General features: G+C 36.3%; 1 protein-coding gene across 1 annotated transcript in view; it reads right to left on the minus strand.

Annotated features, from left to right (window-relative positions):
* CAMK4 (calcium/calmodulin dependent protein kinase IV) overlaps positions 1–26,803 on the minus strand; it is a 224,858-nt gene that overhangs the window by 27,275 nt on the left and 170,780 nt on the right. Inside the window, exons 6-7 of the mRNA XM_004420320.3 lie at positions 2,174–2,264; positions 54–128 (exon numbers count right to left, since the gene is read on the minus strand). Coding sequence (XP_004420377.2) covers positions 54–128; positions 2,174–2,264 — 166 coding nt within the window. The remainder of the gene's footprint in view (positions 1–53; positions 129–2,173; positions 2,265–26,803) is intronic.

Below are 26,803 nucleotides of genomic sequence, written 5' to 3' on the forward strand. Positions count from 1 at the left end.
AAAATAGATTTCAAATGACAGTAAATGTAAAATATGAGTATTAAAGAGCATACCGCAGTACCCTGGGGTTCCACATACTGTCTTCATGAGCACTTGATGTTCCACAATTTTAGAGAGTCCAAAATCAGCTAACAACACAAGAAGAAAATTGAATGAAGCAAGTCTTTTCTCAGCTTTTGTAAGATGACAGAATACTTCTGTAATTCAAAATAAAACTAACACTTATTTATGTGTGTGTTTCTTTTTGTATTTGATAATGCGGTGGATGTAGATGAGACCAGTCACCTGGGAGAAGAAACTAAAAAAAATAATAATAATTCAAGTCTTGCTTTAAATTGGAGAAAAATATGACTCCCAAATACATTTTATGCTCTTCTCTATAATTTCCAGCTTTTAGCAAGTAAGCTATTTCTTCTTGAAGTAATAGTTGCAATAGAAATATTTTTGTTTAATATTAATTCTGAGATTTATGAAACAGTAACTCTAAATGACAATATAGAATTAATGATATGATTCAGAACTTTTAATCCATTGGGAGAAATCAAAATAAAAAATTAGACTTTCATAAATGTCAAAGAAATGAAAGAAATATTAAAAGGTTTATTCTGCTTCAAAATAAATAATGTCATTCCCTAGTGACAGATAAGAATTACCCTCATATAAGGAATATAAAACTTTTTTTTGCAAAAATCCTTTTTCTTTATCCCTCAGAATATTACCTAGATAAAACATTATCACAAATTGCTACCATTATGGTCTATTTGCTGGGCTACATCTCTCACACTCGGAAAACATCAGGAAACCGTTCAAGGCCATTCTTCAAGAGAGGCAGGTGCAGAATTGATGCCATTTTCGACCTCAAAGATAAACCCACATTTCCACTGAGGTGCTGATCCTTATCAGGGAGAGCAGCAGGAAGTCCTTCAGAAAGAAAGGCTCTCTTGCCTAAATTAGTATCTATCTATCCATTTAAAGAACTTTCTTTAAGGATAAAATCTTTGAAAGTGATGTCAAAGGAAACGGAAGCCTCCCTGCTGCCCAGTGGCTTTCAGGAGTGATTATGAGAACAAGCTGGCGGCCCAGCAGGACTTCAGTATTTTTTCCTTGGGTTCTTGCATTCATAAAGCACATTATGTTGTCTGAGCTCTTCCACGATATGTATAACTTAATTTTCAAAGGTGTTAACACTTATAAATGCAGTGAACTTATCAGATTAGCATTATAAAGGATAGCAGCAGAAGAGCGATGCCCTTCAGAGGATTTAATACAGATTCTGCTAAGGAGAATGCATCCAAAATAATTTTTTTTTTATTTTGCAAATGAACGGACATGGAAAGTAACATTTATATAATTTTTTCTAAAATGCTGATTTAAATATCTCTTTGAATAGATCAGAATTTCCTAAAGTTCACCTTTGTAGTTCTTTAGAATATGTACTGAGGGAAAAAAGAAGTTTCCAGAGTCAGATAAGGTTTGGGGAAAAGCCTCACGGTACACTATATAAGATGTCAGTCTACACATTAGCATTTTGAAAATTCTGGGAGGTCTTGCAGAAATAAAATCGTGTTTAACTTTAAGTTGGCATTTCCTATCTTATTTGACCAACCTTCGCACCTCCGAAAACCACTCCCACCTCCCCCAAAGGGAGTTATCCACCTTTGTTCACTCTGCCGAGGAATGAGTGTTCCGTGGGGTGTGCTTTGGGAAGTACAGATCTCAATTTATCTCTGTTCATATAAACAAGTGACTCAGAGCCTAAAGTCACTAAGATGTACTAAGCATTTTGTGTAAAAGTTCTTGGTTATCTAAAATTAAGCTCCAACTAACTAGTGGAATAAAAATAATCAAAAAAGAAATGTTATCTGTGGTTTTCTTCTTTATAAACTTATCTGCAAAATACAAGGTCACCTCCTGAAGTCCCTATCATTTCTAAGAGCTGTCATTCCTTTGTGTGTCCAGCAACGGGGCACCCATTCTAGGTGCTAATTTCCAGGTTAATATTCCAGGAAAGAGCACATACTTCTAAAACTATGCATTATTCCTTCACAGACACCAAATATTCAAGAAAATTGAATGGAGGCAAAACTGGATGGAGCAATATTTTAAAATTCTATGAAATAAATTTCTTCTACTCTGAGAAAAGAGGTCTTAAGACATCAGGAAATGTTCTCACCGATTTTGAGTGGTGCATCTGGGGCTGGAGTTGCATAGAGAAGATTCTCTGGTTTGAGATCACGATGGACAATCCCATTTTCATGTAAGTACTAAATAGGGAAAATAATGAAGTAACATTCATGTAGTTATGTTTATAGTTCCAACATTTATATTTACTATTTTCAGAATTATAATAATCTTTACTAAATTATGTGATTCAACAACACACATACGAATTATGATTTAAAAATAAACACCACAGAGGAAAATATGTTTTAAACTATACTTCAGTAGAGAATAGCTTATATATAGTTACCTAAAAGTGAAATGCAATTTAAATTGTATAGAACCAACTGCCAGAACTGAAATATTTACTCCTCAGAGAATATTAATTGCAGTTCACTTTACACATATTACCATATCAGCTGGAATTGGCTAATTATTATTATAATAAAGTGAAGGTGTTGTGTATTGAAATTTGTCTGGTTTATTATCTGAAAGGCATAATTCTAAGTGTCATCTTAGAAACTCACAACCATAGCAAAGACTTCATAATTACTGTTTGAACAGACATTTAGATGTGAGCAGTTATCACACAGAATTATCTTAAATATGATACATATTGTTTAATGGTAGTAAATGCTGTCATAGGCTCTTCTGAGGATTAGTAAATTCAACTATCAGTATAAATATAGAGGGCTATATTTGAGATGAATCCTAAAGATCACCTCCAATAACTCCACTTATATTATTATATTTTAAATTATTTTATAAATTATGTGTAATCACACATGTAACATACTTTCGTTATAAATGTTGAAGTCCTATCTGAGCCTGCTCTCCCCAGTCCCAGATCCCTTTGCAAAAATAATCATCCATCAGTTTGAAATGATGTGACCTTTTTTTCTATGCATTTACAAACATGAATATATCTATACAAAGAGACATCTGTGGTTTTCTCCATTCTTACATAAATGTATCATTAATATAAATTTTTTACAGTGCTTTTTTTTGCTTAACAATATGTCTTTGAAAACTTTCCCACATATCACTTCAGCTTATTCTAGTTAACTCTTGCATCCATTTTGTTGGATGTATCATAATTTATTTTGCTATTCCCTTTTTGACGGATGTTCAAGTTTTTGAAAATTATAAATAACACAGTAATTAACCTTCTAGCACTTGGATATTTAGGTATTTTTGCTGGTGTTTCTCAAGGACAGATACTTGGAAGCAGGTCTGACGGGGTCAAAAGGTACATAGATTTTTTATTTTAATATATACTGCAAAATCACTCTCCTCAAAGACCCCATCAATTTTTACTCACACAAACAATGGAAGCGTATATGTTTTCCTAATGTCTTTACCAAATCTATATTTTTAACTTTTACTGAGCTGGAGTGTAAAGATTATATCTTAAGTTTGGTTTAATTTGTCTTTCTCTGTTCACTGGTATAGTCAAGCTTCTCTTCATATGCCAGTCGGTTTTCCTCTTCTATGAAGAGCCCATTCATATCCTTTGCCCATTTTTCTGTTAGGTTAAGACAAAAAGTTGCCAGGGTGCTCTAGCTTTTCTCCTTTCCTACTTCACTGGAGAAGGGAAGGAGTTCTTATTTTTACTCAAGCCAAGTAACAGGAGATGGATAGTTCAAGGTCACAATTGTAGTGTTCGATATGTGTCACTTAGCAATTTGGGGAAACAGAGACTAATGTAAGGCTCATGAAAAATTGAAAGATGGTTGGAGCAGGTGAGGGAGCAGAGAGAGCCTCAGTTGCTCTCAAATAACAGCTGGACAAGGGCACACATTTCTCAGGGGCCCAAGATGGACTGTGCAGAAGGGAACCAGACACGAGTCTCCCTGAAGAGGTCCCTTTGCAGGAGTGTTCCTGCCCGGGTGATACCCTCTCAGCATCACATGGAGCAGAACTTGAGGGAGGTGACGGCAGGCAGCTGAGGAGCCATTGACTTCTCAGGGCACCTGGAGGGAAAGAACTGCCCTGCAATGGAAAGGTCTCGTAGAGCCATCAACAACGTCCCACAGGAAAAGAACAATAGGCATTTGTAACCTGCCTCACCCAGAGATCATGGATGCCAGACCACAACTGTATCAGTTTGGGGAGACCTTTCTTAACCTTCCATCTCTTCTCTTTCTTCCCACCATCACCCTCACATCTCAACACTAGAAGGACCACAGACAGCATCTAGCTGGTTGGAAAAGAACAAGAAAAAGAGAAGAAACTAACAAGTGTCCCTACCCCCTCTATTTATAAATTATAGATCTCTAAGGTCCAAGTTGGGGGAGGGAAGAAGTTTAAAATTGGATGAGTTAAAATTTTGGTCTTTTCCTTACCTAAGAGTGACTGGAAAAGCTATGGGAATGGCCTGAAATTTTACTCATGGAGAAGAAGAATGGCTACACAGAGTTGATTTGCTAGGACAACAGTGAGAAAAAAACCAAATTGCTTTTGCTCATGCTTTACCAGGTCTGGTTCATTCCTTACGGTAGACAATTATCACATGTAGATAATATTGTATATGTCCCAAGCACTTACTATATTCCAAGAACTGTTAAAAGCACCTTATACTTATTAACTCATTTAATCTTCCAGCAGCTCCATAAGGTGACTCATATAACACTTGTTTTGCAAATGAGAACACTGAGGCATAAAGAGGCTAAGATATTTGTACAGTGTCACAACTGGACATTGTGGAGTTGGGATTCAGACTCAGGCATTTGGCAGTAGAAGCCATACCCTCGCCCATTCCATGATTTCCAAACAGATGCTCAAGAAATACTTATTACTTGGTTGTGTAGGGTGGGGATGAGAGGAAAATAAAAATGAAGGAGAGGAGGGGAGAATAATGAAGGAGAGGGAAGGTAATGAGCGTGAGAGGAGAAATGAGAGAATGATAGAGGACCATACTCAGCCTTGAATGATCCCAGGGAAAACATACTATATCCCTGAGGAGGAAGATACTATATCTTGTATAAGCTGAGTTTGAAGGCAAAGATACAAGTATTTCATATAGTAGTTTTGGAACATACCTAAGAATGCATTGTTTGGGATCAATAGAAAATATTGATGTCCCCCCCTAATCTAACCCAATTTAGAAGCTCCATTGCTTTGGGAAGAAAATGACATTGAAAATAGCAACACAATAACAATAACAAATGAGATGAACTGACAAGTGTTGGTTTAGCAAAGTACTAATTATATAAAGATTCTCATTAATTGTTGTCTGGCTTTCCTGAACAGAAATGGTGGTTATGTGTTCTAAGTCCAAACTAAAAAAACAAACACCATTTGGCACTCCATACAGGAGAGCTAGATCAGATAAAAGAAGAAAAGTTTTAGAGAAAATAACAGATTTAGGAGCTATGTGCTACCAAGGAACAAATTTAAAAACAAAATATAGCAATGAAATAAAGGTCATGATCCTGACTTTTAAAAATATAGGCAGGGATCATTTGCTTTAAATTACTTGGTATAGAAAGATTATTAAAAGTCATGATACAATCATGCACACATGTGGGAGGAAGCATTTAAATATATTTGATTGACAAAATGGCAGGAGTCACTACTTTATTTTTGCTTAGACCCATTGATTTCCTTTGACCAATAGCTAGTATTTTTTACTTTTACATGATCTCAAGTCACGAAGCCAGGAAGAAGGAAAACATGGAGTATGATTCTTTTGTCTTCCCGAAACGAGATACAATCATTAGAAGCAGTAACAGTTTTAGAGCGCCAGTGCTCAAACTTTTTGTTCTCCTTTATAGTAAAAAACATTATTGAGAACCCCAAAGAGCTTTTGCTTATGTGAGTTATATCTAACATTAGTTACTGTGTTAGTATTTAAAACTGAGAAATAAAAAAAAATACTTCTTAATTTATGTAAAAATGAAACAACTCATGACATGTTAACATAAACCATTCTTTAATAAAAATAACTATATTTTCTAAAACAAAAAAAATTAGTGAGTAGCGTGCTATTGTTTTAAAGTTGTGCAGATTTCTTTAATTTCTGGTGTAATAGAAGACAGCTGGATTTGCATATTTGCTTCTGCACTGTCCATTTAAAATCATACATCATGTAGCCTCTGGAAAATTCCACTGTTCTTTCAAAAGTAAGGGGAAATGTCTTCATATTATGATGAAATAGTTTTGACTTCACAGACCCTCTGAAAGGGTCTCAGGGATCCTTCTGGAATTCCTAGACTTTATTTTGAAAACCTGTGTCTTAGAGCATCTGAAGACATAAAAAGAGCAGTTTAAGAGCTGAATAACAGTCACACCTCTCTTTATTTTCAAACTGAATTTTAAATGAAAGACACACCTCTAATCTCATCAAGCACTAATTTCATCTCATCACAGCAGGATCACTGCACGTAGAGAAGAGGAGAAGGAAAGGAAATCAAGGGAAAAAAAGCTCCTCAAAATTATGTAAAGGCACAATGGAAAACTGTGCAAGGAACTTTTATAATATTATATTAATTATATAGAACTGATGATGAAATATCTAATTATGGAGAAATATACCCTAACAAGATATAGTTCACTTATAGCTGCAGATTATTGAAATCATGGGGATTCAACATAAATAGACAAAAAGATTAGAAAAATTAAGAAACAAGATAAGTGAATATTTTAGAATAAACTAAGTGTTAAAAGTAATCTTAATTAAAGCAAACCAAAGACAAGCAAGGAAACAGATGCAAAACCTTAACAACACTTTGGGAGAAGATCTGTAAAATCTTCCACATGAGTCTAACAATTTAATGGAGAAAGAAACAATAAATCTGACAATTGTAGCACCTACCTACTAAAGGTTATCTTGACTAATGGTAACTTTTAATAAAGAACTTGAAGAGCAAATAACCAGGTGTGTATGAATTTAATGAAGACTTTAAGGAATAAAAATTAGAAGGAGAAGGAGGAGGGAAAGGAAGAGTCAGAGGCAGAAAGCGAAATTAATTTACTGGCTCAATTTTTTTAAAGCATATTATCTTTTTTCAAAAAAAGCATAAAATGACAAATGTAATTTTATCTGCAGAGTAATCAACATAGGAAACAAATACCTTTTTAAGGATTTTATTATAATAAATTTAATGTTTTGGTGCCAAGGGCATATCTTTGCCGAGTTCTGTTGCAATATTATGTCCTCGGTTTTGATCAAGGGTTGATATAAAGAAATAAGCATATTAAGGTTTTTTGTGATACTGTTTTTGAAACAATTATTAAAGAACAACTTCATGAGCACAATATACCCCCAAGTATATCATTTAGTAGCTGTGTGACCTCAGATAAATTGTCTACCCTCTAAATCTCAATTTTCTCACGTGCAGCATCCACTTTGCAGGTTGTAGTGAGAATTAGACACGAGGCCTGGCAACACTTAGCATGTAGAAGATATTCTATCCATATACAGTAGCTATTAGGACTCTATCATTGCTGTTCCACATCTCTTGTAAAATAAATTACATTTAGAAATCCTTTGAGATTTGGAAAACTTGCTTTTTCCTGAAGTATCAAAGGACACTTTGATCAGAAAATACTTGCTTTGGAATTCATCATATTTTCCTCTTTTGTTTTGGCTGCCAAAATGCTCAGTGAAAAAGAGGTTTCAATTACAATAACTAGCCTGGTTTGGATATTTTTACTTCTCCCTTTCTCTCCCTGCTTTTGATTCCTTTTTCCACTTTATTTTGTGTGCATTTTTTCATTTAATTTGCCACAAATTCTCTTCCTAAGAAGATGCAATATAAATTATAGAGTGATAGAATAGGTTACATATTAGTCTTCACCCTTGAAATAGGTCTAAGTGAAATATGGACTGATATTGCCATATATGTGTTTTTAGTTGACTGTGAGAATGTTTAGAAGTTAGAAAATAAACAAAGTTTGTGGCAGCTAGGGTTTGAAACATTCTTTCTATAGTTCTGTCAATTATAAAATAAAGAATTTCAATAATAAATAGTATTTGCCATTGATAAATAGTTGCATTTCAAAGCCCATCGTTTTGCTTATGCTGATTCTCCTGGATCTTCTGTAGTTCTTCAGAGCCATCCCGGTGCTGCTCTGGATCCTATCCCATGTCCCCCTCCTGCCCCATCACTCTGTTTTTTCTTCCACCTCTCACTTTCTATTCCCTCTTGCTTCTCTTTCATCACATAAATTTCTCTAGACTGGGTGGTACCATCATCAAAAAGAAACAAAAAAAAAGAAAACCACCACCACCTCCATATTCTTTCAAATCCATAGATTCCCATCCTGTTCTAGCTATACTTAATGATTTCCTTCTCTAATCAGTCAATCTTCCTGAAAATGTAGTGTTCACTCACAGTTTGCCTTTTCTGTCCTCTCATTTTTTCCTTCAACACACGATAGTCTTATTTCTGACCTCATCAAATCAAGCACTCTTTCTTTCATTCATTCTTTCTTTTCTTACTGTGGTAACATTGGTTTATAGCATTATATAAATTTCAGGTGTATATCATTGTGACTTCTGTATAGACAGCATCGTGTTCACCACCAAAAGTCTAGTTGCCATCCATCACTGTACAAATGTGCCCCTTTACCGCTTTTGCCCTCCTCCCACTCCTCTTCCCCCCTGGTAGCCATCAATCCATTCTTTGTATCTATTCCAACACACACTTTCTGACTCGTTTTACTTGACCTGTTTAGCATCTGAGCACATGGACAAGTCTCTCACTTAGACTCCCATCTCCTGGTGCTCTTGCGATACTAGCTGCCTGGTTTTTCTTACTTCTCTGTTCTCTCCTCAGTCTCCTCCCCAGACTCCTGTCTCTCACTTACTCAGGACCTTCTGTTTTTCCTTTGTTTCCTGAATGGGTTTATCCAAAGCCACAAGTCGAGGCACAATTTATTCTATTGTGTCCCAAATCTTCATCGCCTGCCCAAACTCCTCTGTAGCTCTGGACTCCATAGAACTTTCTAATTTACATTCCATTTGGATGTCTCACAGGTGTCTCAGGCTCAACATTCCCAAAACTATACTCGTTATTTACCCTAAATCTGCTCCCTCTGTACCTGTGTTTCCAAATCCAACAAATGACATCCTCCAATTGACCAAGCCAGAAGCCCGGATTCATCCCACTCCTCCATCTCTTTTACCTGACACATCCAATCCAAGACCACAACCCTGTGTATTTCTCCCTCCTTAGTGTCTGATGCATCCACCCCCATTCTACCTACTGCTCTTGCCTTCAGCCAGGCCACATGCATGTTTTCCCTCTTAATGATTCTGATAACTAGCTTAATTGCCAGCTCTTCTCCAGTCCACGCTCCACGCCACCACGAGAATCATTTCTTAAAAGTGCAGATGTAGTCACGTCACTCCCTTGCTTAAAACCTCAGCATCTTTCCCTTGCTTTTGGCATACACGCAGCAGCAATGTTGCATATGATTTTATATCTCTTGAGGAGGGGTCACAAACTCTCCAGGGGCCAGGAAGGTACCCTAAAAGAATGAAGGAAGTCAGCAGAGTGTAAAATAAAAGGGAGACATTGAGAAGTCCAGACTGCATCTGTCCCTGGAGAGAGCATGACCCCTTTAAGAAGCAAAGGTGACTCAGATTCAGACAATTGTCAGCCAGGAATGCAGGCCTCATGTTGCTAGCTCTTCTGATTTTTCAATGCAAAAGAGAAATTTAGACTTTTTTGAATGTAAAATATTCCAAATTTTAAATGTTGGCAATGAAGTTGAAAAATTTTAAACCCTGTATGTGCCAAACCAAACACTGTGCACTCTGTGATTCTTGCTTTGAAATTTAAAACAGGCCTTGGCACTCAAAGATGCTCAACAAACATTTGTTAGGTATATGAATAAAAAAACTCATTTTTTTTCTGACTCTGCTTCTTAAATTAGATCTTTCCTGAGGTTGTGGTGCTCGCCTTCTCTTTCACTGTAAACTCTCCTCGAACCCATTCGTCTACTTCCTTCCCTTCAGCTATGTTGTATAGCATAAAAAAGTACACGTGTAAAAAAAATTCTGTGGTGGGATTATAATTAATTTTAATTTTTCTTATATAAAATCTAACTAAAAAATTTATATATTACTTGGGTGAAGAATTTTTTAAAAAATAAGTTTTATGTAAGTGGCAGGCAGTTCATGTTTGCTTATCCTGAATACCATGCATCTGCGACCAAAGACGGGCTCTGAATGTGAATAAATACATTTAGTTCGTAACTATGTCTGGTCTCATATTAAGTAAATAAACTATGTAATTACGTTGCTAGCAGTTTAAGAATGTAAAGACCATTCCATGACAGAACTCTAAAAGGGATTTCTAGTTCAAAACTGTTTCTTAAGCTCCAGGACCATTTATCCACAGGCCTATGTCTCATTTCCAGCTGGATGTCTCACAGGCACCTTAAGGTCAACATGTCCAAACCTGAACCCTTGACCTCCCATCCCGGTTCTTCAGTTTTTCCCACTTCAAAATGTGGTCTCTCGGTCAACTCAAGAGTTCAAGCCAGAAACTGATGCTCTCCTCTCCCTCACTGCCTCCATCCCATTTACAACAGAATGCTGTCAATTCTAATTCTAAAACATCTCCTGAATCGCCTTGCCTCTCTCCATGTCATTGCCATGACCTCAGCTGGCTTGCCACAATAGTCCCCTAACTACTCTCTTTGATTTCCAACGTGCCCCCCTTCAATGTATTCTCCAGGTAGCAGCACAGGTAATCAGGACATATCTTCTCCCAGGGAAACTTCAACGGTTCCCCATGACTTTTTCTTGGCTTTCAAGGCCTTGGTGATCCAGTTCCTGTCTCCCCCTCCAGCCTCAGATTCTGCCACCTTCCCCTCTCTTGCTCTGTTCTACCCATCCTGACTTTCTTTCAGTTCTTCAAAAGCCCTAATCTCTTTCCCACCTCAGCATCCTGGTCTGGCTGCCCACTCTTCCTGGAATGCTTTTTTCACCTTTTTCACCTGGCCAGCCCTCCTTATCCTCAGGATGCAACTATAATGTCAATTCCTCAGGGAGACTGCACCTATCCTTCCAAACTAACACATGTGCCCACTCGTATAGCCTCTCACTGATGTCTCCTATTTTTCTTTACAGCATGTATGTTTCTGTACAGGGTTTACGTTCAGGATGTCTCCCTCACTAGACTGAAAACTCCATGAAGACGAGGACATTTTTATCTGGTTCCTCAGATATCTAATTTCCTGCACAGTGCTTGGTACTAAGTATGCACTGAATAAATACTTTTGAATGTAATAAATAACTTAATTTTCCTATAGACATGTATGTTGTTCTACTTTTTAGTCACTAACTTGCAGATATTCAAAGAATGGTGGTAATCTGCGCCTTTTATTCATTAGCCATTATTAATTTGTAATAGAAGTTAATGTCGTTAAAAATTTTGTGCTTACCTTGTAGCACTATATTTCCATAGCAACATCACTTCGATACATTTAGCTGAAATAAGGCTCAGTATCTGTGTGCTTATGAAACATATAATACACTTATTGGATAATAATGCTTAGTTACCTCAAAGGTGCTCACTGAGAATCAGTTAAATGAATGAGATTTACAGCATCACTTTGAGAAAAGCCAAAACCCAACAAGAATATTTTAACTGCAAGATCCGGCCAAAAGGTTTCATCTTCAAAATGACATTTTGAATAATTACCTAATTAGTTTTTGTTCTGTAGTAGCATTAAGTCGATAGTTATGGCTGAATTAATTTTTTCACATCCTTTGAAGTTGATCTGAATATCCAACGTAGCATATGCCTCAGGGGAGTTTGCGGGAAGACAGCTGAAAATTCATCTGTTAGTTTTCTCTTCAGTTCCCTTCACGTCTGAGACATTCATAAATTGTACTTGCCAGTGTGATAAAATGAAACTGAGTAGTGATTCGGCCAGCTATAATAACACATTAGTGAACAGTGGGCAAGCCAAAAGACCTCTGTAGATGAAGGCACCCTGCTGGACTCCAGTGGTGAGCTTGAAGAGGACAGGGCTTGCTGCTGTCCCTGCAGTAAGGTTCCTGTGTGAGCATCATTGCTTTAGATTTTGGGTGTGGCCTAGAAGTGTCTGGATAAAGCAAAGCTTTGCTGGAGTAGCAATGTCATGGGGAAAGGGAGCAGGATGCTAACAGAGAGGGTAATTCTGAACGCCACTGGGTAGAGAAACCTGGGGTGTCAGCTTAGAGTGGTTGATAGGAACGAGGTCATGAAGAAGAGCCAGACTTCAGTTCTTGTTTCTGATTTTGGTACAAGTCTCCTGGTGTATGGAGTAGGGGAACATGGATACTTTCAACAGGTTGGAAATTCATTTTCCTGTCTATTTATTTATGTGCATGTAATAAAAGTCTTAATATTAAGTACATATTTCTAAGAATGGTTTATATAGTACTGGTGGAAAATATCATTTTACCTATACTATTTTCCTTAGGTTCAACTCAAAATCTAAAAAAAATCACTCAATTAAGACTTCAATGAAACACTTCTGGCTTTCAATGCAATTATTATTAAGTGAATGGTTATCATTTTAAATTACGCATTATGCAAAAAAAAAAATGGAAAAAAGTGACATGTCCTGATTTAAACAGGCAAGTCTCATGCTAACAGAATACAAAAATACAAAGAAAACTGAAGTAATGTACATGTAATCAACAATGAGTCAGTATATAAAATGTATTTGTATATAAGATAGAGCAAGTGCAGATGTGAGGCAACTTTCCAAGCAATTGTAGAGAATATTTAGAGAGGATAAGCATACGACAAGTTCGTTCTCTTATTTCCAATGTATGTGGTCAGATTTTAGGAAAGCTGAGATTTTAGGAATGGGTACTATGGAAAGGTTTGACCAAGTAAATGGAGGTGGTATTAAGAGATAATGCATAGCGTGGAAAAAAGGTACAAAAATGATCTACAGTTACAGAGAAAGAGGCAGCAAACACATTTTGGCAATGAGTAAAAAGAAATCAGGTTGGAGCACAGAAGAAACAAAAGGGAGCTCCCACATCTGCATGCCCTGGTCAAACAGAATCTACAGAGAGGCTAAACTCTGCACTGTCCAGAGAAGCTTACTGGGCAGGACTGAGGATGAATGTAGAAAGCTCTCCATTCTCTGGCACAGAGATGAGCTTCTTTACGAAGAAGAGGAAGCTGGAAATATTACTATGAGAGATGACTGTGCTTCAGACTACAGTACTTGCTTTATACATCAATAAGTTAGAGTGGATATTTGGGATGTATTAGAGAAGGAAAGTTTTTGGATGCAAGTGAAATGTAAATCAAATATAACAAAGAGTGAAAATATGTACATTTTCCTTGAAAAAAATCTCCATCAACAGATGTATAAATGGTTCCTAAATCGGAGATGCATTACAGTATAATATGGAATTAAAAAAAAGAAAAAAACCCAAGCCATATCTCACCATTTGGTCTTTCAAAAAAAAAACGCAATCACCAAAAGCTCAAACTCACTTTTAAACAGACAAAGATAATCCTGCTGCTGTGAATTCAGGGGGTGTCTAGACATGTAATTAAACTCTCTCTATGGTCCTAACAAAACTGTGTCATTGTGTAATGAAAGCTACTGCATAGTAATTTAGTTTAATTACAGCTATGCTGTGTTCGATGGGCTGTGCGTGGTTAATTGATAATGTCTCAGGAGTTGGTAGGAGGAAGTTTAAATCTCTTTAAAAATCTAACAGGACAAAGAAGAACCAGTCATTAAAAAAAGAAAACGGTATTCTGACTACAGTTCTCCTATTGGGAAGAAAAAGTTAAACTGCGTAAAATCCCTCTTCTCTACTCTTCAGAAAATTGAGAACAAATATACATAAATTTAAGTAAGAACTTCAAAGTGAGTACTCTACTTTTGTGTCACATTGGCTTTGGAGACCTGCCACTACCATTGTCTTTACCCTTGACCTACACTCTAGGATGCCGTCAGAATTGTCAACAAAATATATGAGAAAAGCAAAAGGTGACTACTATGTCCCATAACCAGATCAACAGGCATGGTTAGGACTGACTGGCTGTGAGACCCGTGGTCAGCCTTGATCTGTAGAGCATCCCAGGATCTGAGGAATCTACGTTAGGCAAGCAGCCAGGTTCTGGGGCCTCTTAGGCATTCTCATTTATGTCAGAGTCATCTTTGATGCCTCCTTTTCTCTCACTAGCCTTGGCCAATCATAATTCCACCTCCAACATACATCTCGTATCTACTTATTCTTTTCATTTACATTGTCACCGCTTAGTACAGTCCTTCATACTCTCTACTGGCACTATTAACATTTGTCTCCTAACCACCCAGATACATCCATACACCTAAGTCATCTCTCTAAAACACAGATCAACTCATGTCAATCCTCTAGTTTAAAAGCAAAAACAATTCACTTTTAAGGCTCCTCATTGCCTCTTAGTTAAAGTCTAATCTCAGTGTGAAAATTAAAGGTCCTTCAAAAATTGTCCCCAATTTTTAGCTATGCATCATCCTGGGACAATTCTTACCATGCACTAGCCACTAGCCTTACTTACTATTTCTATGCCATACACAATTCCCACTTGGTTCCTGGATGATAATAATCTTTCCTGTGCCAAATTGTATTTTCTAAAGATTCTGGCAACAATATTACTCATCCCAAATGCTCTTTCAGAATCTTGCCACTCGCCATCTAGAGGTGGAGTCTAATTCTCCTCCCCTTGAATCTGGTCTGTTTCTTGCTGGTAACCAACAGAATGCAGTGGAAGTGACAATATGTGACTTCTGAAGTTAGATTCTAAAAGCCAGTGCAGCATCTACCCTGTTTGCTAGATACTCATTTTTAGATCCTGAACTGCCATGTAAAAAGTCTGACAATCCTAAAGTCAAGACACTGTAAGAAAATTGGGCAACATGGAGAAGCCAAGTATAGTTGTTCCAGTTGACAGCCCCTGCTGAGGTCCCATGGGGCAGACATCATCAACTGCCAGACATGTGAATGAAGACACCTCTAAATAATTCCTGCCTCCATCCGTGAAGCTCTCAAACTTTTAAGTCTTCTCAGCTAAGGCTCCAGACATTGTGGAGCAGAGATAACGATCATTCCTGCCATGTCCTATCTGAAGTCTTGACCCAGAGAATATGTGAGCTATTAAGCTGTTAGGTTTGGGGATAATTTGTTAACACAGCAATAGTACCTGGAATACTTCATAATCCAGATTACAGACCACCTCCTCTGCGAAATTTTCCTCTAATCCCACAAGCAAAATAAATATCACTTTCTCTGCCCCTCCTCAAAGCATTTTCTTCATATCCCTATAATACTCTGATATTCTCATCATAGTTAATTGTACTTGTCTTCAAAGAAAAAGATAAATTCCTTGATAGCAGGGATTGTCATATTCACCTTTGTACCCATGGACTGTAGGCAAAGGGCCTGGTATGTTTTTGATAACTGTTTGTGAAAATAATGTATGGAAGAAGGAGTGAATGAATAAATGAATGATCAAAACTATGGGCTGAGGGGCTGGCCCAGTGGTGCAGCGGTTAACTTTGCCCATTCCCCTTCAGTGGCCCAGGGTTCCCTGGTTGGGAACCTGGGGCACGGACCTACTCACCACTCATCAAACCATGCTGAGGCGGTGTCCCACATAGAAGAACTAGAAGGACCTACAAATAGGATATACAACTATGCACTGGGGGCTTTGGGGAGTAAAAAGAAAAAAAAAAAAGAGGAAGATTGGCAACAGATGTTAGCTCAGGGCCAGTCTTCCTCAAAACAAACAAAAAAAGAATTATGGGCTGAATGAGGCTCTTTGGCAGACATCAACAAATAGACACAAAATTCCAAGGAATAACTAGAATTCATTCTGAGGTCTAGCACATATTGACACTTAATAAATGTTTATTAAATAAGTAAAATGTGGAATTACCTGAGCTGGGACAGGAACCAGCTCCTAATATCTTTGAATTAGAATAGATGTCCCATGTCCATCCCAGTTCATAACCATGTGTGGCTCTGTGCTCAAGAAACAGTGAACTCAACTCATTCTGCTCTTTGTGTAAGGCAATGTCAACAGCTGCCGTTGGACAACCAGGCCAGGCAGTGAAATACAATATAAATTGATCAGTTCCATTTTGCAGTGCACTCTAGTTGTAGGTCTGCTAGTGATGAATTCTATTAGGTTGTGCATGTCTAATGAAGTCTTTGTTTTGCCTTCATTTTTGAAAGCTATTTTCATTGAGTTTAGAATATCAAGTTGCTCCATCTTTTTTCTTACAGTACTTTGATGACGTTCTTCCACTGTCTCTTACTTGCATTATTTCTGATGAAAAATTTAATGTCATGCTTATCTTTGTTCTTCCGATACAATGTGTCTGTTTTCCTCTGGCTGCTTTCATGGTATTTTATTTATCTTTAGTTTTAAGAAAATTGAATATGATGTGCCTTGGTATCATTTTATTCATGTTCCTTGTGCTTGAGTTGGATGTGTGGCTTTATAAGTTTCATCAAATTTGGAAAATTGAGCATATATTTCTTCAAATATAATTCTCTCTCTCATCATTCTTCAATGACTCCAATTATATGTATATAATATATTTTTATATATTAAATACATATTATATTATATATAATTATTATATATAAATATCTTTACCAACTTGAAGTTGTTCCATAGCTTACTGATGTTCTGTTAATTTTGCTTTCAGTCCTTTTCTGTGTTCCACCTTGGATAGTTTTCTAATGCAATGTCTTCCAGTTCACTTTCTTTTATTTCTGAAACATCTAATCTGATGTTAATTCCATCCAGTATATTTTTCAGCTCTGATACTGTAATTTTCATCTCTGGATGTTTGATTTCAATCTTTTTTTGTATGCCTTTCATGAATCTATTTAACACCCATGGTCTTTCCTCTACCTTCTTGAACACAAACTCTTTCCATTGCTATGTGAGCTGCAGGCATTATTCCCTCTAATCTGTGGCTCTTTCCTAGGCCTTGGATAGTTCCCTCACATGCAGGTTCTCATCAGTGCTCAGCTGAAGATTTAGGGATTTAGATAGCTCTGCAGCTTTCCAGAGATATCTCTCGGTGCAGTTCTCTCCTCTGTGGTACTCTGCTCTGTGAACTCTAGCCTCCTTGGCCTCTCAGACTCTCTATTCTGTCTCCTCGTCTCAGGGAGACTACTGGGCTCTTCTTGGTTTCTCCTCCCTATAAGGCAGCTTGGAAACTCTCTTCGAGCAACTGTAGGGTTCATATTGTTTGTGTTCTCTTTCCAAGAATCACCATCCAGAGCTGCCTGATGTGCAACATCTGAAAACCATGTTTGATCTTTTTTGTCTGTTTTTTTTGTTTGTTTCAGGGAAAAGTGTAAATTAGTTCCCTTTTATTCCATCTTGGCCAGAAGCAGCCATCACCAAAATTACTCCAGACATTTTAAACATTTTCTAAATAATATTTTACTTGGTACCTAAGATTAGAATTATCCCCAGTATTTGAGACCATTTTGAACCTATGACTGCTTTTGGTGTACCAGCAAATGCAGTTAAAGCTGTTAAGGACAGAAAGAATGACAATTGGAGAAACTCTGCCTTTAGTTCAATGTTGATCAAACCCTACTCTTAATTCAATATGGATCAAAATTTCTACTGTATTCATCTATAAGTTTCTGAGGTTTCCTATAGTAAAGGGAAAATAATTTCAGCTTCCTCCTTGGTTAGAAAGAATTTCTTCCCTTTTTGTGGACCCTTGGAAGTGTTTGAAAGTAGTGCCATGTGTGAAATGGATCCAAAGTCATAGAGATACAAAGGATAAAAATCATACTTAGTAAGTTAAAGAGGGGCAATAGTATTTCCTTGGAGATAATCCTCTTGATAATTCTTAAATCCATAAAATAGTTGAATCAATATTTTAACCGTTATAGGTCATATTTCCTTCCAAGTAAAAATGAAGTATGCATTTATTATATTCTACATATAAAGTTTACAACTTTTATGAAATAAATCTTTTAAGATTAATTGAAGCAAAACGAACACTTACCAAAATAAAAAATTTCTAAATATATGAAAGGTATAATTATTATACAAATATATCACTAAAGCAATCTGCTTAAAGAATTGATATGAGGAATTACATTGAAGGTCACCAGTTTTCAGATACTAGTAGCAATCGTTCATTTAGGAATTAAAATACTTCAGAGCTGTTGTTGGTTGTTTAGAGATTCTCTATACTCCACGACAATCATAAGATCTCTTGATTCTTACAGATAAAAGTGATCAAATGATCTATTATGTTCTGTGACATTTTGCTTAAAGAAAATAAAATACAGTTTAATCAAAACTCTGAAGGCTTTGATATGTTGAAGTTACTTCTAAGCTTTAAGTGGCCTCAACTCACCTATACTTTAAAAAAACACCAAGTGCCTGTATTAGAGTATTAATTCCTATTAAACAAGGTTTTAGATTTTAATAAATTTAGATAATCAAAGTGCTTTACAAGCATGGGCTTTTTAAGCCCTCTCTAAAGGATTACTCTAAGAATTCTAGAACCAGTCCAAACTTTAAGAGATTATTTAGAATAGGAATCCCACACTGAAATGCCTCTAAAGGAGGGCAGATAACATAAGAGTGAAGCAGGCAAAATTCATATTCAAATATTTTTATATAATAACTTTTCTATAGCACTTACTATGTGACAGGCACTGTTCTAAGTGATTTGCCAAATACATATTTATCCTATTATATCCTATATTTATTATATTAATCTTATATATAATATATTAATATGTATAATTTTATTATTTCCATTTTACACATCAAGAACAGCCAAGTTGAACAACGTGCTCAAGTTCACACGGTTAGCAGCAGTGCTGGGAGTGGAATCTTCATAGTCTGGCCTGGAGTCTGTGCTCTTAATCACTAGGCTGGGGACCAGTGGAGAGGTTTATGGTAAATGGAGAGAGCTTACCCTACTCCCAAGCTTTTCACAGGATTTGAGCAAACTCAGGCTTTAATCCTTATTCAGCAATTTAGTTTCAAAGGTTTGATGTTAAGAGTGAAAGAAAATCCGTAATCAGGCCTAAAATATTTCTGGACAGAAACTCTAGATTACCAGGCTTCTTCCACATAGGAGATAAACCGATACTGGAGATGCCTCTTTTGAGAAAAAGGAAATAAAAGAGAAAACACCAGTGAGAGAATCTGGAGTCACCCACTAATTCTGCATCTTCTCCCATTAAAGGAAAAGCACAGAGTTTCTGCCCAATTCCCTTGGGCTACTGGGACCCTGCTTTCTGGGATGCAGAAGGAATAGTTTTTCCTGGCTTGACTTGGGATAATTTTAATTGATCGTTTAATAGTTACTACAATTTTTACCCCCAAGGATCCCTTTTGTTAATCTCTGTGTGGTAGATGCCATATTTAGAAAGAGTGTGTATTTATAGAACAATATTTATTAAGTAATAATTAACCAGCCCATCTCCTTCTTGTTAATCAGAAACATGTAACCCAGGAGCCCATAGAATGTCAGCACTATCTCTGGCTGCCAGCCAGAACTTTATCAATAGCAAGAGATACAAGGATTGCCACTCTAAGTGACAAATCAAATGGAGTTGGATTTTCATTAACTATTGCATCATTCTCAAAGGCACTTATGTAATTTTCATAAAACATATTGACATATTGAAAACAGCATTGTAGCCCTTAACAAATGCCCTCTCGTGTCCCTAAAACGAGAAAATCTCAATCTGGGAACCAGGACACTGTCGGGTGGATATTTGGCTTCAATTTGTTCTATACATAATAACTAGATATCAAATATGGTGACTCTTGTATTCTTTACCAGGTGAAGTAATTTAAAATTATTTTCACAGTGAAATTTCTGGATAACAGGTATGTGAAGGATAACTATACAGTCATGCATCACTTAACGACTGGGATACGTTCTGAGAAATGCATCGTTAGGCTATTCCGTCACTGTGCAAACATCACAGAGGGTACTTACACCTAGATGGTATAGCCTACTACACACCTGGGCAATATGGTACAATCTTATGAGACTACCGTCGTATGTGCAGTCCGTCATTGACCGAAATATCATTACGCGGCACATGACTATATTGTTATTGCCCGTCTTTGAAGTCTACTTTCTCAATTTGGGGTATATAAAAAATATATACCCCATGTGAAAAGTTTTCACATTGTCACATCATTTTGTCTTGTGAATACTTATGCAATAGAATTTTAAGTTTCATTTGGCCACAGATGTTGCAGAACTATTTTCTTATTAATATTGTTTGTGTGAAATCTCAGTCCTTTTCAATATTTCATCATCTGATGAGATTAATAATATATAAAATGAGAAAAGAAAAGGTTAAATAGATCTTTTAAGAGAAAACTTGGATTACTTTTTTTTTTTTTTAAAGATTTTACTTTTTAGAACAGGTCTAGATTTACAGCAAAATTGAGGGGAAAGTACAGACACTTCCCATGTACCCTCTGTCCCCACACATGCATAATCTCCCCATTATCAACATTGCCCACCAGAGAAGTACATTTGTTAGAACTGATGAGCCTACACTGACACATCGTAATCACCCTAAATCCGTAGTTTACATTACGGTTCACTCTTGGTGTTGTACATTGTATGGGTTTGGACAAATGTATAATGACATGTAACATCATTATGGTGTCTTACAGAGTACTTTCACTGCCCTAAAAATTCTCTGTGCTCTTCCTATTCATCCCTCCAACCCCACCACAACCTCTGGCAACCACTAATCATTTTACTGTCTCCATAGTTTCACCTTTTCCAGAATGTCAGATAGTTGGAATGATACAGATAGTTGGAATGTGATCTTTTCAGATTGTTGATATGCATTTAAGGTTCCTCCATGCCTTGTTAGCTCATTTCTTTTCAGTGCTTAATAATATTCCATTGTCTGGATATACCAGTTTATTTATCCATTCACTAACTGAAGGACATCTTAGTCGCTTCCAAGTTTTGGAAATTATAAATAAAGCTGCTATAAATATCTATGTGCAGGTTTTTCTGTGGACATAAGTTTTCAGCTCCTTTGTGTAAATATCAAGGAGCACAACTGCTGGATCATATGGTAAGAGTATGTTTAGTTTTGTAAGAAATCTCCAAATCGTCTTCCAAAGTAGCTGTACCATTTTGCAATCCCACCAGCAACGAGTGAAGAGCTCCTGTTGTTCCACATCCTCACCAGCATTTGGTGTTGTCAGTGTTCTGGACTTTGGTCATTCTGATAGGTGTGTAGTGATATCTCATTGTTTGAATTTGCATTTCCCTGATGACATATGATGTGGAGCACCTTTTCATATCCTTATTTGCCATCTGTACATCTTCTTTGATGAGACGTCTGTTAAAGTCTTTGGCCCCTTTTTAAATCAGGTTGCATTTTTTCTTATTATTGAGTTTTCAGAATCTTTGTATATTTTGGATAACAGTCCTTTATCAGACTTGTCTTTTGCAAATATTTTCTCTCAGTCTGTGGCTTGTATTATAATTTTCTTGACATTGTCTTTCACAGAGCAGAAGTTTTAAACTTGAATGAAGTCCAGTTTATCAATTATTTCTTTCATGGATCATGCCTTTGGTGTTGTATCTAAAAAGTCATCACCATAATCAATGTCATCTAGGTTTTCTTCTGTTATCTTCTAGGAGTTTTATAGTTTTGCATTTTACACTTAGATCTGTGATCCATTTTGAGTTAATTTTGTGAAGGGTAAGGTCTGTGTCTAGATTCATTTTTTTGCATATTGATGTCCAGTTGTTCCAGCACCATTTGTAGAAAAGATCTTTGCTTTACTGTATTGCTTTTGCTTCTCTGTCAAAGATCAGTTGACTATATTTATGTGGGTCTACTTCTGGGCTCTCTATTCTGTTCCACTGATCTATTTTTTATTCTTTCACCCATACCACACTGTCTTGATTACTGTGGGTTTATAATAAGTCTTGAAGTCAGATAGTGTCAGTCCTCCAACTATATTATTCTCCTTCAACATTGTGTTGGCTATTCTGGGTCTTTTGCCTCTCCCTATAAACTTTAGAGTCAGTTTGTTGATATTCACAAAATAACTTATTGGGATTTTGATTGGAATTGCATTGAATCTATAGATCTAGTGGGGAAGAACTAACATCTTGACAATATTGAGTTTTCCTATCCATGAACATGGAATATCTCTCCACTTATTTAGTTCTTCTTTGATTTTGTTCATCAGAGTTTTGTAGTTTTCCTCATATGGATCTTTTACACATTCTGTTAGACTATACCTAAGCATTTCATTTTGGAGGAATGCTAATGTAAATAGTATTGCATTTTTAATCTCAAATTCCATTTGATCATGGCTAGTATATAGGAAAGCAATTCACTTTTGTATATTAACTTTGTATCCTGAAACCTTGCTACAATTGCTTATTATTTCCAGAAATTTTTTTGTTGATTCTTTTAGATTTTCTACATAGATAATCACGTCATCTGTGAACAAAGACAGTTTTACTTCTTCCTTCCCAATCTATATACCTTTTATTTCCCTTTCTTGTCTTATTGCATTAGCTAGAACTTCCAGTAAGATGTTGAAAAGGAGTGGTGAGATGGGACATCCTTGCCATGTCCCTGATCTTAGAAGGAAAGCTTTGAGTTTCTCAGGATTAAGTATGATGTTAGCTGTAGGTTTTCTGTAGATATTCTTTAACAAGTTGAGGAAGTTTCCTTCTACTCCTAATTTACTGAGAGTTTTTATCATGAATGGGTGTTGGATTTTGTCAAATGCTTTTTCTGCATCTATTGATATGATCACGTGATTTTTATTTTTTAGCTTGTTGATGTGATGGATTACATTAGTTGATTTTCAAATGTTGAATCAGCCTTGCACACCTGGGATAAATCACACTTTTTCATGGTGTATAATTCTTTTTATACAGTGTTGGATTTAATTTGCTAAAATTTGTTGAGGATTTTTGCATTTACGTTCATGAGAAACATTGGTCTGCAGTTTTCTTTTCTTGTAACGTCTTGTCTGCTTTTGGTACTAGGTAATGCTGGCCTCACAAGATGAGTTAGGAAGCATTCCCTCTGCTTCCATCCTCTGAAAGGGATTGTGGAGAATTGGTAAAGTATCTTCCTTAAGTTTTTGGTAGAACTCACCACTGAGCCCATATGGGCTTTATGTTTTGGAAAGTTATTAATTATTTTTTCAATTTATTTGATAGATATGGGCCTATTCAGATTGTCTATTTCTTATTGCATGAGTTTTGGCAAATTGTGTCTTTCAAGAAATTGGTCCATTTCATTTAGGTTATCAACTTTGCTGGCATAGGGTTATTCATAGTATTCCTATATTATCCTTTTAACATCCATAGACTCCGTAGTGATGTCCTCTCTTTCATTTCTGATATTAGTAATTTGTGTCCTCTCACTCTTTATCATTATTATTATTATTATTTTAGTTAGCTTGGCTAGAGGGTATTGATTTTAATGATCTTTTCAAAGAACCAGCTTTTGGTTTCATTGATTTTCTCTACTGATTTCCTGTTTTCAATTTTATTGACTTCTGCTCTAATTCTTATTATTTCTTTTCTTCTTATTTAAAAAAATAATTTTTTATGGATTTTCAAGTACTTCATACATGAATATAAGATTTTTTTTTGTAATTTTAGAGATTCAGGGATTAAAAATACAAAAAGTTTTATCATTACATTTATCACCACATTACTCTTTAAATTGCTGGTATTGCCAATTCAGATTAAATGACATTGTGAAAAAAAAAATTTATCCTGTAGAACTCATACGATGAGGCTCAGAGTTAGAATTCCTGAGGTGATATTAAGGTAGAAGTCTAATATTAAAACCCAAATCAAATCAATGAGTCTCAATACATTGCCCATCCCATGAAAATTCCATGTGAATATAAATGTAGTTTCTGATGCTTATGGGGAATAAGATTTTAATTATATGCAAAGATAATAAGTTATTGAATAAACTCTACAATGCAAAAAGAATTACATTTATACTGTATTGGTTATACTGTCATAACAAACCGTGCTAATTTCTTTTAGCCTATCTTTCTCATCGTTCCTGATACCTAAAAAACGCTGGATGAATGAATGAAGAAAGTCCTCAATTCTGCCAAATGAGCTCTCTCAGTCTCTTTATCTGTTACTGGATTTAACTTCAAGGGAAAAATGGATCGGTTCTACAAAATGTTAAAGGAGGAACTGATACGTGCTTGCATTTTGAAAGCATAGGGAGCTGGTGTTTGAGAGTCAGCCTGATCATCAGCAGACTCTAGAGCCATGTGTGCCAGGTAAGACTAGTCTGAATAATCAGCCCATGAGTGCTGCAGTATATGTATGATCCCACAAAACTGGCATAAAAGGGCAACTACTTGTGAAGAAATACAATAATTGAGTGAAAGTTGACTTTGGCTACAAAGAAATGACTAAGTCTTCTACCCAATTTCTTACTATTGACTCACATCAGGGATGCTGTACTTTTGATGCTACCATCATTCTGAGTATCGACAAAGTTACGGAGCTGATTGCACCTGGAAGAGTTACATCTTTGAAGCTATTATTATTCCCACCCACTCCTGTCCTAAAAAGAATGGAATATGCATTTGCACATATTCTTAATTTATTTGAGACAGATTTCATTTTTTAATTATAGCATGCAGGGTGATTCTCTCTCATTATGTCAAATAAGTGGTTTTCAAGAACTGAATCCAAGCGTAAAAAAGCAGAGGCAAATGTAAACAGGTGCACCTGCTGCAATGCACCTGAGTCTTTAAAAAAATGTGTGACTTTTTTCTGCTCTGTTATCTTAAAAATGGATATATCTCACTTGTCTCATTTCAGTGTTAGCCCTTGAATTCTTGCCATGCTTAGGCCTCTGTCTGCTCATCTGTGTCTCTGGCTTTGGGCCCAACATAGTCTATAGCAGGTTATGGTAGAGGAAGGCAGACAGCAGAAAGATTAAGAGCACAAACTCTGAAGTCATCTTTTATTTTGCATTCGAATCCTGATTCTGCCATAAACCAGCTGTGCGATCTCGGAAAAGTTATGTAACCTTTCTGCGTTTCAGTTTCCACATCTGTGAAATTAATATAATGAGACTGATAGCCTTATAGGTGTGAAGATTACCTGAAATGATGTATATAAAGCCTTTAGCTAAAGCTTGGTCCACAGTATGTACTTAATAACTCATGGTAGTGACAAGCTAGTATTATTATTATCGAGATAGTTATTACTAGGTCTTAGTCACATGTGTTCCAATTATATATTCCCCACAAGATTCTATCTTTTTTCAGTTTTCTAGAAGAATAGAGCATGAGCATTTAGCCCCTTTACTAAATGACCCATTATACGGATAAACAGAAGGTATGGACATTGTGAATCAGTGTGTAACAAGGCTCTTTGTCAGTGATATTCAACTTTAATAAGATGGAATTTATGGAATTCTGCAGGATCCAGAACCATTTAGCCTTGAGTGTGGCTAAGTTTCTGTAATGATAATGTCACAGGTAAAAGTTAAGAAGATAATTTAAAAGTTAGATACTGTGGTTTTAGATAGATTTCAACATTCAAGGAAATATTTTCAAAGGATAAATCACACAGATGGTCAGATCCTATGGCATGTTCAACATATTATTCATAGAAATGTAAGTGTTTCAAGATTAAATTCTGAGAAGTAGAAACCAAGACTAGAATGCAAAGTGTATGTGTGAGAAATTATTATTTGTTTATTTTTTTTGGTGAGGAAGATTGGCCCTGAGCTAACATCTGTTGCCAATCTTCCTCTTTTTGCTGAGGAAGATTGGCTCTGAGCTAACATCTGTGTCCATCTTCCTCTATTTTGTATGTGGGACGCCGTCACAGCACGGCTTGATGAGCTGTGTGTCAGTCCACACTGAGGATTTGAACCTGTGAACCCTGGGCTGCCAAAGCAGAGCATGCGAACTTAAGCACTATGCCGTGGGGCTGGCCCCAGAAATTATGTTTTTTTTGTGTGTGAGGAGGATTAGCCCTGAGCTAACATCCGATGCCAATCCTCCTCTTTTTTGCTGAGGAAAATTGGCCCTGGGCTAGTATCTATGCCCATCTTCCTCTACTTTATATGGGATGCTGCCACAGCATGGCTTGACAAGCAGTGCATCGGTGTGCACCTGGGATCTGAACCTGCGAACCTCTGGCTGCCGGAGCAGAGCGCGTGAACGTAACCACTACGCAACTGGGTCAGCCCCAGAAATTATGTTTTTTAACGTGAATTTTCCCCTGTATCTATCATTATGTCAAGTTCTATGAAATTAGATATCTTTTCCAAAACATAGACAAATATGCCATGTATATTTATTTAGATTTTAAAAGACATTGTTTTCCATGAAAAGTATTCTCCTGCAGAGTCGGATTAGCATTATCCTTTTTGAAAGTAATGTGATTCTTGAAAGTAATGTGATTTAACATTTTCTTGAATTATTAAACGTATTTGAAGTCCTACTGTCTTTTAGAAATCATGGATATAAAGCCAGTTCTAAAATATTCACAGCACTCAAAATGCTGGGATCCTAAACAAGTTTTAGATAATTAGATTCAAGTCAATGAATATATATTGGGCCTGCTATGTGCTATGAATAGAAAGGGGTATTTAGGGTGTGTG

This window comes from Ceratotherium simum, chromosome 4 (assembly GCF_057802395.1).
Source record: "Ceratotherium simum simum isolate JZ-2026a chromosome 4, ASM5780239v1, whole genome shotgun sequence".
Taxonomy (NCBI): domain Eukaryota; kingdom Metazoa; phylum Chordata; class Mammalia; order Perissodactyla; family Rhinocerotidae; genus Ceratotherium; species Ceratotherium simum.